Source organism: Ranitomeya variabilis, chromosome 6, assembly GCF_051348905.1.
Source record: "Ranitomeya variabilis isolate aRanVar5 chromosome 6, aRanVar5.hap1, whole genome shotgun sequence".
Classification (NCBI taxonomy): domain Eukaryota; kingdom Metazoa; phylum Chordata; class Amphibia; order Anura; family Dendrobatidae; genus Ranitomeya; species Ranitomeya variabilis.
Window position 1 is genome coordinate 535462792 of NC_135237.1, and position 14093 is coordinate 535476884.

General features: G+C 46.9%; 1 protein-coding gene across 1 annotated transcript; it reads left to right on the forward strand.

Moving 5' to 3' along the window:
- The first annotated feature begins 435 nt into the window (after positions 1-435).
- LOC143783001 (mediator of RNA polymerase II transcription subunit 30-like) lies at positions 436-6740 on the forward strand. The gene is made up of 4 exons (XM_077271126.1): positions 436-714; positions 2858-3016; positions 3905-4015; positions 6531-6740. Exons 1-4 carry the CDS (start codon positions 517-519, stop codon positions 6624-6626), a joined length of 564 nt encoding a protein of 187 aa, XP_077127241.1. The 5' UTR covers positions 436-516; the 3' UTR covers positions 6627-6740.
- Positions 6741-14093: the final 7353 nt, after the last annotated feature.

Here is a 14093-nt window from a genome sequence, read left to right on the forward strand (position 1 = left end):
AGGTATATATTATTGTAGATACAGACTGTACGGGCTCCTGTCAGGTATATATTATTGTAGATATAGACTCTACACGGGCTCCTGTCAGGTATATATTATTGTAGATATAGACTCTACACGGGCTCCTGTCAGGTATATATTATTGTAGATACAGACTGTACGGACTCCTGTCAGGTATATATTATTGTAGATATAGACTCTACACGGGCTCCTGTCAGGTATATATTATTGTAGATATAGACTCTACACGGGCTCCTGTCAGGTATATATTATTGTAGATATAGACTCTACACGGGCTCCTGTCAGGTATATATTATTGTAGATATAGACTCTACACGGGCTCCTGTCAGGTATATATTATGGCGTCCACAAGCTATCATTCTGCTTTCCTTTCCTTTGCCGCCTTGGTAACTAGAGAACACGCCCCCTCCCGATAGGACACGCCTCCGGAAATGACGTCACACTCGGAAGGAGCCCATACACTCTAGCATTTACCATATCATTTTCCCTGCAACAATGTCTACTCCGCCGTTATCAGGAGCCGGGATGGCAGGAGCCGCCGCTGCCGCCGGTGGTTTTCCCGGTCCTCCGCCTCCTGCTGCTGCCGCCACCCGAGAGGTGAACACGGCGTCCCTGTGCAGGATCGGGCAGGAGACGGTGCAGGACATCGTGTTCAGGACCATGGAAATCTTCCAGCTGCTGCGTAACATGCAGGTGCCCGGCTATACGGCGTGTCCCCCTAGTGTAGTGTCAGTGTGTGCCCGGCTATACGGCGTGTCCCTCTGTGTAGTGTCAGTGTGTGCCCGGCTATACGGCATGTCCCTCTGTGTAGTGTCAGTGTCTGCCTGGCTATACAGTGTGCCCCCCTAGTGTAGTGTCAGTGTGTGCCCGGCTATACGGCGTGCCCCCCAGTGTAGTGTCAGTGTGTGCCCGGCTATACGGCATGTCCCTCTGTGTAGTGTCAGTGTCTGCCTGGCTATACAGTGTGCCCCCCTAGTGTAGTGTCAGTGTGTGCCTGGCTATACGGCGTGCCCCCCTAGTGTAGTGTCAGTGTGTGCCCGGCTATACGGCGTGCCCCCCAGTGTAGTGTCAGTGTGTGCCCGGCTATACGGCATGTCCCTCTGTGTAGTGTCAGTGTCTGCCTGGCTATACAGTGTGCCCCCCTAGTGTAGTGTCAGTGTGTGCCTGGCTATACAGTGTGCCCCCCTAGTGTAGTGTCAGTGTGTGCCTGGCTATACAGTGTGCCCCCCAGTGTAGTGTCAGTGTGTGCCCGGCTATACAGTGTGCCCCCCTAGTGTAGTGTCAGTGTGTGCCTGGCTATACAGTGTGCCCCCCTAGTGTAGTGTCAGTGTGTGCCTGGCTATACAGTGTGCCCCCCAGTGTAGTGTCAGTGTGTGCCCGGCTATACGTCATGTCCCTCTGTGTAGTGTCAGTGTGTGCCCGGCTATACGGCATGTCCCTCTGTGTAGTGTGTGTGTGCCCGGCTATACGGCATGTCCCTCTGTGTAGTGTCAGTGTGTGCCTGGCTATACAGTGTGCCCCCCAGTGTAGTGTCAGTGTGTGCCCGGCTATACGTCATGTCCCTCTGTGTAGTGTCAGTGTGTGCCCGGCTATACGGCATGTCCCTCTGTGTAGTGTGTGTGTGCCCGGCTATACGGCATGTCCCTCTGTGTAGTGTCAGTGTGTGCCTGGCTATACAGTGTGCCCCCCAGTGTAGTGTCAGTGTGTGCCCGGCTTTATGGCATGTCCCTCTGTGTAGTGTCAGTGCCTGCCCGGCTATATGACGTGCCGCCCAGTGTAGTGTGTGTGTGCCCAGCTATACGGCATGTCCCTCTGTGTAGTGTCAGTGCCTGCCCGGCTATATGACGTGCCGCCCAGTGTAGTGTGTGTGTGCCCAGCTATACGGCGTTTCCCTCTGTGTAGTGTCAGTGTGCCCAGCTATACGGCGTTTCCCTCTGTGTAGTGTTAGTGTGTGCCCGGCTATACGGCGTGTCCCTGATTGTAGTGTCAATGTGTCCTGCTGTATGGTGTGTGCACGGCTATATGTTGTGCCCCTCCCCGAGTGTAATGTCATTGTTTGTCTATATGGCATTTGTTCACCCCCCAAATAGTGTCAGTGTGACCCACCGCCCTCCCTGGCTGTAAGGTGAGTGTGTGCCGCTGGCTGTAGCTGTAGTCTGTGTGCCCCATAACCCCCCACTCCTTGTCGGCTGTAGTGTCGATGCGTGTGGCGCAGCTGTAGTGCCCGCGGTGCGTGTGGCGCAGCTGTAGTGCCCGCGGTGCATGTGGCGCAGCTGTAGTGCCCGCGGTGCATGTGGCGCAGCTGTAGTGCCCGCGGTGCGTGTGGCGCAGCTGTAGTGCCCGCGGTGCGTGTGGCGCTGCTGTATTGTCCGCGGTGCGTGCACGTGATGGGGAGGCACAGATCAGCCACTGTGGAGATATCAAATACCGGTAGGATTTAAAAAAAAAAATAATAATAATAATAATTTTGTTTGAGGATAAAGGGGATTTTCATAAAAATATACTTGAAAACATTTCTTTTGTTTCATTTTCACTGTATTTTTTTAGTTCCCCTTATGGGCTTCACGATTGCGGTGTGTAGTAAATATCTGTCCCCTATGGACCCCTCCTCAGGACCAGCTCCTTTTGTGGGGTACGGCAGTTGTAAGGACTGGGGGGATGGGAATTTTGAGGAGTTTTTATCTTCCTGACTTAAAATAAAACCATAACCTAGAAGGTTCGTCGCCCTCATGATTGAGTCTCCTCTTCTGGCTTACACATGTGGCCCCTATGGCGGAGACGTGGACCGTCCTCTGCTCTTTGTAGCCGTACTCACGGCATATTTGTGACTTTCCAGCTCCCGAACGGCGTGACATATCACATGGGAACCTACCAGGACCGGCTCGGGAAGCTCCAGGAACACCTGCGGCAGCTCTCCATCCTCTTCCGGAAGCTGAGGTTGGTGTACGATAAGTGCAACGAGAACTGCGCCGGGCTGGAGCCGGTGTCGGTAGAGGTACGTGATGCTGACTGATCACATTAGTGCCTATGGGTAGTGGTCCTGAACCCGAAAGATCGCATCCTGGTTGCTCCAGGTTATGGGACTCGACAGAGGGTGCACAGATTTTCTGAAAGGAGACGCTGCCAGACACCTGTTACCACCTATGAGAGCAAGAGGATCAGGCATGTTGAGCTTCAACATATCTGATCCGCAACATCATCCACCCCTTTAATTGTCAATATTGCTTTGAAAACACATGCGCTCTCAGCCGAGCAGAGCGTCCATGTGTGCAGGGAGTCGGTTGTAGTCGGGTGTACATAGATGTTGGCTGAACGAGCCAGATTAGATTAAGTCCCATTCAGGACCTGCATCTATTGGGAGCGGATTTTGCTGCTGCGGATTTCAGTACAGATTCTCCTCTCTGAGAGGATGTACCCTGACGCTGCAGACAATCACACTACATCATTGTAACATCGCAGCGTAACGTCGGTGAGTGAGATCACGTTGGGACCTGCGATCTGCCACCACTGTGATAAGCAAGTTGATAAAAAGTCAATTCATTTTGACTATTGTTGACTTGCTTGTTTGTGATCACCAGCGTTGCGCTGCGTTGTAGCACATAGTTCGGTCTCTGGCATTGTGGTGCTTAGTCACCCTGTAGCTCCAGCCTAAATCTTACCTTCCAATGAATTATTGCCGTTTTTCCTCCTTATTGACACATCCACAAGTGTGAAGTATTTTGCCATGAGCTCAGACATAAATGGCGATGCAGTGTCCCGGTTTTTGCTGTCTGACCCAGACCGTCTTCCTCTTCCGGCACAGTGCGCCATTGCCTTCCCGCTCTGTGTTATGTGTTCCGTGTTAGACATCAAACTCCATTTTACGTCTTTTTTTTTTCCGTAGCAATTAATTCCATACATAGAAGATGACTACTGGAAGAATGACGACCGCGGCTTTGCCAGTCAGCTTCGGTACGCAAGCGAAGAAAGGAGGGAAATTTTGGAAGTAAATAAGGTAATATTGAGAACATGGAGCTAGAGTTCTTCGCCATGCCCTGAATGATGAAGATGCTTTCTAACAAAATAGGGGTTAGGAATATATGGTGGTCAGAGGCTGATGGAGTCAGAGGAAGAGGCTAGCGGGGTTAGAGGAAGAGTCTGGCCGGGGTTAGAGGAAGAGTCTGGCCGGGGTTAGAGGAAGAGTCTGGCCGGGGTTAGAGGAAGAGTCTGGCCGGGGTTAGAGGAAGAGTCTGGCCGGGGTTAGAGGAAGAGTCTGGCCGGGGTTAGAGGAAGAGTCTGGCCGGGGTTAGAGGAAGAGTCTGGCCGGGGTTAGAGGAAGAGTCTGGCCGGGGTTAGAGGAAGAGTCTGGCCGGGGTTAGAGGAAGAGTCTGGCCGGGGTTAGAGGAAGAGTCTGGCCGGGGTTAGAGGAAGAGTCTGGCCGGGGTTAGAGGAAGAGTCTGGCCGGGGTTAGAGGAAGAGTCTGGCCGGAGTTAGAGGAAGAGTCTGGCCGGGGTTAGAGGAAGAGTCTGGCCGGGGTTAGAGGAAGAGTCTGGCCGGAGTTAGAGGAAGAGTCTGGCCGGAGTTAGAGGAAGAGTCTGGCCGGAGTTAGAGGAAGAGTCTGGCCGGAGTTAGAGGAAGAGTCTGGCCGGAGTTAGAGGAAGAGTCTGGCCGGAGTTAGAGGAAGAGTCTGGCCGGAGTTAGAGGAAGAGTCTGGCCGGAGTTAGAGGAAGAGGCGGACGAGTGATTAGAAGTGAGTGGGATTTGCAGTAACAACGTAGCGGAGCGATCTACGGTCTTTGTGTGTCCCAAGTTGCATAACAATGTATCTCACTGTGCCCCTCTCTTTTGGCAATTCCCTTTGAAAGTTATGCGAACAGTGTACCAAAGCCCGTTTTATTTTTTTATCATTACTCTTGGACACTTTTAGCCCGAACAGGATCTGCAGTCTCACCTGAGAATGGATAGGATGGGAATACTCCGTTAACAACAAAATCGGGGCTGAGTAGTATAAGATGTGAAACACTTCAGCCCTTTACTTCCTCCCTGCTGATGTCAGAGAATAGGATGGAGAGATTAGGTTCAAATAATCTGGATAATAGATACATGGTAGATTGTCAGGTCACCTATAGAAAAACCAGATGCATGGGGGATCGCAGGAAATAGAGAGTGCCAGCATTGATGTCCTCTTTTAAAAACACTTCTTTATTGATAAGTCCAAAAAAATAAAATCTTTGGCCATAAGTGACATTCTGCCAAAATGGTGGGATATCAGAGTTTTCCTTTGTCGTATATGCAACGACTAAAGATTTGGTCTGAAACCCGTTTTCCTTTTGTATTAGTAATGGAAGCTGTGAATTTTTAGACTCATCAATAAAAAGTGTTTTTAGAAAAAAAAGTTCCATGTAGGAATAATATCTCTTTTCTACTTGTCTCAAAAATAATAAATGTTTTACCTAAATTGGGAACATATTCAGTCTGAAGAAAGAATGGTTGGCTGATAACGTCCTGTGCTTCCAGCAGCCTCTGCACCGATGCAGACTGGGTATAGGAGAGTCTAGCTGTTGTAAAGCTTACCGTATTTTTCCGACTATAAGACGCACTTTTTCCCCAAAAAAATTGTGAGGAAAATGGGGGTTGCGTCTTATAGTTGGAACGCAGGCTTACCGGCATTGTGGCGGCGACAGAGGTGTGGGGATGATGTGGCGCTGTGAGCGTTATGGCGTCAGCAGGGTCCCATCTACATTTGAGGTGACGCCGCGGCCCGGTATTGAAGGAGAGCAGTAGAGCTGGGTGAGTTACAGTTTTCCCGGTGGCGGCGGCCATCTTTCTGAGGCCGCGCGTGCGCAGACTGAGTTTTCTGCTTCCTGGGGCTTCAGGAAAATGGCCGCGCGTGCGCAGATGGAGATCACGGCGGCCATTTTCCTGAAGCCGAGTTCGCAGATTGAGATCTCCGCTTCAGGAAAATGACCGCCGCGATCTCCATCTGCGCACGTGCGGCCTCCCGCGGCCATTTTCCTGAAGCCCTGGAAAGCAGAGTACTGAATCTGCGCACGCGCGGCCTCAGAAAGATGCTCCTTCAATACTGCCGTGGCGTCACCTCAAATGTGGAAGGGACCCTGGCCGCCGCCACCTGAGGAAGTGACCACACATCTGCCGTCGCCACCACCTCCCCATGGACACCAGGCCATGGCGTCGCCCACCTAAGCAGGATGGGACCCTGCTTAGGTGCACGCCGTTCCGCCCACCACACCTCAGCATCACCTCACCTCTGCCACCACCATGTCTCCTGTGACCCTGCTCTGCCACTGCCTGCCCTCAGGTAAGATATCTTAAATTCGGACAATAAGACAGACCCCATCTTATAAAAAATATTTTTTTCTGCAATTTTCACCCCAAATTTGGGGTGCGTCTTATGGTACGGTGCCTCTTATAGTCCGAAAAATACGGTAATTATATTGGGTCGTCTTCTTAACACGTTTTACTGCTATTTTTTTTTTTTTTTTACTTTTTTTTTTGCATTTTTCTCACAGAAATTAAAACAGAAGAATCAACAGCTGAAACAAATTATGGACCAATTACGGAATCTGATCTGGGATATTAACGCCATGTTAGCCATGAGGAACTAAGCCGGATCGGCGATTAATTTTTTTTTTTTATTTAATATCACATCAAGGGACGGTTTCTGTGTAATAAATATTGGTGTTTTTTGTCATAAAAAAAAAATTATTATTCAGAATTGATCAGGAATACTGACCCAGTTTTTAAGTGTGACAAATAATCTGACCACAAAGAGGACTGTGAGTTACCAAAGCTCCTATCCAATTTTGGATTCTGGCCGTAGTTTGGTGTGGGTTTGGTTTCTTATGGAACCTCTTATAGAATTATTCATAGGAGTGCCAACCACAATCTTGGTAATCCGGCCGGTCATTATGGGGCTTTGGCTTCCACTGTTCCTTTAGGAGTAAGGAACCAGACCGTGTCTAGTAGGTATTGGTCCGGCCCGAGACCCCCAATACTTTGGAGCTTTGTATGGTTAGAAGTATCCCAGCGTCACCAAGGTGGTTGCAGCTCACAGATCTCCACGCATATGAGATGATAGGTGCAGATATCACAGTCACTAGAGGTTATCTGGGGGTACAACTACTAAACAAATGGGGTCCTAGACAAGTCCTGACTACCCAAAGTCATCGCAGTGGATCCCAGTGTCACTGCAGTAACAGCAGTTAGGAGATACTGATGTCTCCTCTGATACATGACAAGATATAGCGTCTGGGATGAGGGGTCCATGAAGATCTACCATAGGGAGGGGGGCACCAGTTTTTCTTCATTGCAGCGTTTGGAAAGTTGCAGTCTTACTTAGTCAACCCCATCTACCTCCCCCCAGTAAAATAATAACACTTACATTCCCCTCTACGCCATTCCAGTGGGGTCAGCACTAGCTGTCCCGGGGACCGCGTGACACTGTCCTAACTTCACTCTTCCTTTCTATGGACGTAATTGACATCCGATTAAAGTGAGAGCTGCTGTTCTGTCATGGTCTGCGAATGTCTTGATTTGTATGGGAGAGTAAAGCCAGCGCTGATTGGCCACAGTGATTTTGTGACATAATAATGTCACGCAATCCCCGGGGAGAGCTACAGCCGAAACCACTGAAACGGTGCCGGGCGTACTGGAGGTGAGTATAACTGTTATTATTTTACAAGGGGGAAAAATATAGATTCAGATGGGGTTGTCCCGAGTATGTACCAACCCATTTAAAGGGATTGTCCAGAGTTATCACCTATATGCTGGATAGATGCTAACTAGTTGGCTAGTGGCGGTCTGACAGACTGGCAGAACAGCCACTTTCATCCCCGGTAGAATAGACTATGATGTTTCTTCTCAACTGCTCCTCCAATGATTCCCTATGGGGCTCCCGAGTTCTGCACTCAATGTTTATTCGTCACATTCATAGAGCATGAGTGGAGCTGCAGTCGGTCATCCTTCCAGTTGTTCCATTTTGTGGTAGGAATGATAGTTCCCCTGCTCTGCCGATCTGTGCTGGTCCCGGCACTCGGACCTCCATCGATCAGTAACGATCGCCTATCATGTGGATAAGTGAAAAATTGTTTTCACCGGACAACTCCTTTTAAGACTCAAATGCACATTACTTGCAAGAGAAGTCAGCCGAGTATGAAGGTCTCCCCCCCAATAGATGGTTCGGCCACATTCAATCCCTTGAAGAGCACCACATGAAGACCCCCACTGGCCGCCCCGGACCACAAGCATATCATTGACTCAAAACTGAAAATAAAGATTAAACAACAACCACAAGACGGATTTCATCACCCACGTATCATTGTAATCAGTATAACGGCACCGACCTGACACTGTCTGTAGGTTACTGTGCGCAATCCTGCTGACAGGTTCCCTTTAATGAATCTTACAACTTTCATTTTTGCTCATTTACCTTTAAAGGCAATCTGTCAGAGTGTGTTTATGTAATCTGACAGCAGCACGAGGTAGTGACAGAGATCCTGATTCCAGCAATGTATTACAACTGCGTCACCCAGTAAATCACTGTTTACTCTGCTGCTGAGCCCTCTATAACCCCTCCCACATCACTGATTGGCTGCTTTCTGTGTACATTGTGTATTGACAAAGCTGCCACTCAGTGCTAGAGGTGTGGTTGGACCAGGGGGCATGTGAGCTGTAGTCCTGAAGTGATAATCTCCTGTTGATAAAACACTGTTTGTACAGAAACAGTGTAGTAAGTGACACATCACTGGAATCAGAATCTCTGTCACTCAGATTACATAGTAAATACATGCTGACAGATCTTAGGCACTGTTCACATTGCCATCATGGTTTCCACTAATTCATGATGACTATGGCCGGTCCTGATGACCTCTTTGACTTATAATGAATCTGATGTATAAGCAATGGTTTTGTTTTTTCCATCAAAAATGCCGAATCCTCCAAAAGAAGGTGGAAAATGACAAATGTGAACAGGTCCTAACTGCGACGTCTTTAGACACTTGTGATGAGACACTGCGTGTGCAGTCGGCCATGATGGGGATATTGGTGCCATCACAATGTGCTTTCACAGATTGGAATGAAATTCTAAACCTTTTAGAAAAAAACCCCGATCACAGCTGGCACCTGTTAAAAAATCATTTTGGAGATCATCTTTGCTATTATGTGCTCGGCGTCCCCGCGGGGATCCATGTGTCAGACGCACACACGTTCTACAGGATGGAACATTTCTTCTCTTCAGGGACTTCCTTCTACTTGTCTGAGACTTTTACCAACATAACATAGATTTATAAAACAACTTGAAGGATACGTACTCAACCCCCTAAATGCTGCGAACTCTTCCACTGCCAGAATTTCATACTTTTAGTTTTCATAACCACATTGGAAATTATCTAAAATATTTTAGTCATCTATGATTTTATATAGGATAATTTATTATTTTTTTACCTATTTTATTTTTTTATTTTATTCTTATTTTTTACCTATTTTCAATATATTTTGCCTATTATTTTTTTTTTATCTTTTTTTTTTTTTTTTACGTAATTATTTTTATTTTAGGGGTTGGAGGCTGTCAGTAAAAAATGACTTTTCAATCCAAGCAGCTAGTTGCTCCTTTTGACGCTTCCAAACATTTTAGTGCACCTTCCCACCTACTTGTTTTCCGTCTATCTCCACTTTTTCTCTGGCTCCTGTTGGGCCAGAGTTGTCAATCAAGGAAGAAAAGGATGGAGATCCATAAGGAGGAAGGTGCACTGAGCTGCTCGGCCACACCAAGGGTACACCGAGAGCCGGTGCTTGGTTTGAACAGTCATTTCGTGCTATGAGATTATCGGTCATCACACATCTTCCCCTTGCGCATCTATAACAGGCTTATATTTAGAAGGTAATTAGTAAATTGCTTTGATCTAGGGTCATGGGTCTTTTATTTGTCGCTGTGCCTTTTTTATTGAAAGTGGTCTCATGATGGCAACCACTGTTAATAGGGTATGCTCAAATTAAAAGGGGTATTTTCCAAGTATTCTCGGAAGTTGTCCTCTATATATGCGGTAGTGGATAACTTCCCAAACTATTGGGGGTCTGACCACTGGGACTCCCACTAATGCAGAGAGCCCCGTGTGACTCCCACCGATCCAGAGAGCCCCTTGTGACTAGAGAAGTGATCGATCATGCCCCCTGCTGCTTCATTATTTTTTTGGGGGACCTCCGTAGATGACGGAGCTCTTCTCTCAGCTGTTCCTTGGTACTTAAAGAAGAATGAATAGAGCGGTAGTGCGTATGATCAACCATCGTGCCATTCTGGTCTCTTCAGAACTTCCGGTTCTTGGGATTAGTGCCGATCACAGAGGTCAGACCCCAGCGATCGGGAAGTTAGCCTCTATCCCGTGTATAGGGGATAACCTCTACATTTTAGTATACCCCTATAATATGCCCTGTAGGAACATATGAATGCCGTAGAGGAAGGTTCCCCAGCTCGGGGATATTTCGAGTCAGAAAAGAGTCAATCTTTATGGTAGGTTCCGGTTCTGGCAGACTCAAGCCGTCCTTCTATTACGCTGCTGTTGTTCTTCATGACTTACCAAGGCTCCTTTCAGCAAAATATACAAGTTCGATACTCCAGACCCCTGATCAGAAGCCAATTTACAAGTATGGAGTTAGCTAGTAGATTAGAGGTTGTCTCACGAAGACTCTTGTGCCGTAGAAGATGGAACTGTAATCAGCCGATCACAGAAGGTCTGGCTTATTCAGGTCCTAAGTATCAGCTGGAGAAGCCGGTTTTAGCCATGCGTCTCCCGTGAATTGGTAAGAATATGTACATTGATAAAGTGGCCAGTTACATTTATGGCCAACCATGCAATCCGTAGATGAGCTAGGTCCGCGTTTTTCAGTAAAAAAAGATAATAGAAATTATTCTGGTATAATAATCCGTACTACAGACATATTGACATAAAATAGATTATTAATTGTAGTTACCATATTGGCCATTAGATGTCAGTATATCTTAGAAAAGCATCTCATTTTACAACCTGCTGTAAAATTGAATTTTAGATTCTTATTGGCCTAACACTTAAAACGTTTGTGATAGTTTACAGTATAATTGATGCTGTACTGGGGAAAATATATAAAGGATACAGAAAGCTGATCAAAGACATATAGAGTGTTGTGTAAAAGTTTTAGGATGTGAGGAAAAAATTCTGCAAAATAAGATTGCTTAAAAAAAAGTGTTAGTTTATTGTTATCGATTAACAAAATGCTAAAGTGAATGAGCAAAAGGGAAATCTAAATCACGTCAATAGTTTGCGATCGCCCTTCATCTTCAGGAGTCCATCAAAGCATCATTTCCTCTAAGTACTTGCACACATTTTGCAAAAGAACTTGTCAGGTAGGTTGCTCCAAACAGCTTGGAGAAATAACCATAGATCTTCTGTGGATGTCACTTGTGCAAATCCTATCTATATATATAATTGTCTAAGGGTTTTTCCGTCTGTCTGTCTGTCCTGGAAATCCCGCGTCTCTGATTGGTCTAGGCCACGACCAATCAGAGACGGGCACAGCATGGCGACGATGATGTCATAATGAAAATCCCGCGTCTCTGATTGGTCGAGGCCGCAAGGCCTCGACCAATCAGCGACGGGCACAATCTGCCGCGAATCACATACTACGGGGACATGTATATTCTAGAATACCCGATGCTTTAGAATCGGGCCACAATCTAGTCTTTTCATATAATCCCAGACAGACTGGATGAGGATGAGGTCAGGGCTCTGCGGGGGCCGGATCATCACTTCCTGGATCCCCCGTTCCTCTTAATGACATCGGCTGTGTGTTCGAGGTTGTCCTCCGGCTTTAGAATACATTTGGAGGCAATCAGACGCCTCCCTGATGGTATTACATGATGGAGAAGTATCTGGCTGTATTTCTCAGGATTGAGGATGCCAAGAAATGGGCAACGATGAAGATCATGGAAACTTAGTGAACCTGAAGGACCCATCATGCTACTTTCCTTTGAAATCAGAATATGTCCAGCAGTGCCATCAGCTGAGAACTGACAGAAACTGGGGGATCCTTCTACACCCATCTACTCTTTGGAAAAGTCTGTCCAGAATTGTGGCCAAACACTATACCCTCTACATGGAAACAAGGCCGGGTGAATGAACTATGCACAAAAACATAGAGCCTGGGGTGCATTAAAATGGCCGCAGGTGATATGGACTGAAGACTCAAAATCATAGAATGTTAGTCAGAAGGAACCTCTCCAGAGTCATCTGGTCCAACCCCCTGCTCAATGCTTGATTCATTAAACCATCTCAGACAGGTGTCTGTCCAGCCTGTCTGTTTGAAGACTTCCATTGAAGGAGAACTCCCCACCTCTCGTGGTGAAACAATTGCTGTTACAGAACGCAGAGTGTTTGCCAAAGAGCTGGAGAGCGGTACAATACTGAGGGTCGGTCTGTAGGAGCAGTGAAGCATGCGGGAGGGTTGTGCAAGTTTGCGGCTGCATTTCAGCAGATGAAGTTGGGGATTTGGTCAGGATGAGTGGTGTCTTCAATTTTGAGAGATAGGGCTCATTTCCACATGCGAGAGACAAAACGGTCCGATTAACGGACCGAAAAAACGGAGGAAAATCGTGCGATTGTCATGCGAGTGTCATGCGATTTTTTAATCGCAACATCCGTATGACATCCGTATTGCTGTCCGATTTTTACGCACCGGTGCCCTTTGAAAAGCCGGCAAATCAGTGCTGTGTACAGTAAAATCACACTGACAGGTTAGAATAGAGTAGATATATGCACATAGAATAGGTATATAGACATATATATATGTCAGTGAGACACCTATATATCTAGATTTATATTTAATGCAGCGCAAGATAGCATTAAAGCCGCTAATTCAATTGCCGGCTTTTCATTTCACCTTCCCATACCCGACATGATATGAGACATGGTTTACATACAGTAAACCATCTCATATCCCCCTTTTTTTTGCATATTCCACACTACTAATGTTAGTAGTGTGTATGTGCAAAATTTCAGCGCTGTAGCTGCTAAAATAAAGGGTTAAATGGCGCCCACCAGGGGGCGCATCACCGCGACTGAAGGTAACTATAGGTCATTGACCTACATTTCCTTCATTCGCCGGGGAATTACAAGCACGAGCACAGCTGCATTTGCAGGGCTCCTGCTTGTAAATTATTTTAACCCCTTCAGATGGATTACCTCGTGGGACGTGACGGGTCAGCAGAAGGTATGTATATTGTGGGTTTATTGTTTTGCCAAGCGAGGGACTGCAAATGGATTGAGAGAGCAATAAAATATTAAAACAACCGCTGTGTTTATTTCATTAAAATACTTTTAAATCATGTGTGTGTGTTTTTTAACCCTTTCAAACAATTGGATTAATAATGGATAGGTGTCATAATTGACGCCTCTCCATTATTAATCTGGCTTAATGTCACCTTACAATAGCAAGGTGGCATTAACCCTTCATTACCCCATATCCCACCGCTACACGGGAATGGGAAGAGAGTGGCCAAGTGCCAGAATAGGTGTATCTTCCAGATGTGCCTTTTCTGGGGTGGCTGGGGGCAGATGTTTGTAGCCGGGGGGGCCAATAACCATGGACCCTCTCCTAGCTATTAATACCTGCCGTCAGTCACTGGCTTTACCACTCTGGCGGAGAAAATTGCGCGGGAGCCCATGCCAATTTTTTCCGCCATTTAACCCTTTATTTTAGCAGCTACAGCGCCCAAATTTTGCATACACACACTACTAACAGTAGTGTGGAATATGCAAAAAAAAGGGGGATATGAGATGGTTTACTGTATGTAAACCATGTCTCATATCATGTCGGGTATGTATATATACCTATTCTATGTGTATATATCTACTCTATTCTAACCTGTCAGTGTGATTTTACTGTACACCGCACTGAATTGCCGGCTTTTCAAAGGACACCGGTGCGTAAAAATTGGACAGAACTCGCATGGTGCGAGTGCTGTGCGATTTTTTTCTCGCACCCATTGACTTGCATTGGCGAGTCTCGTCCGAGACTCGCAGCAAATCGCAGCATGCTGCGATTTT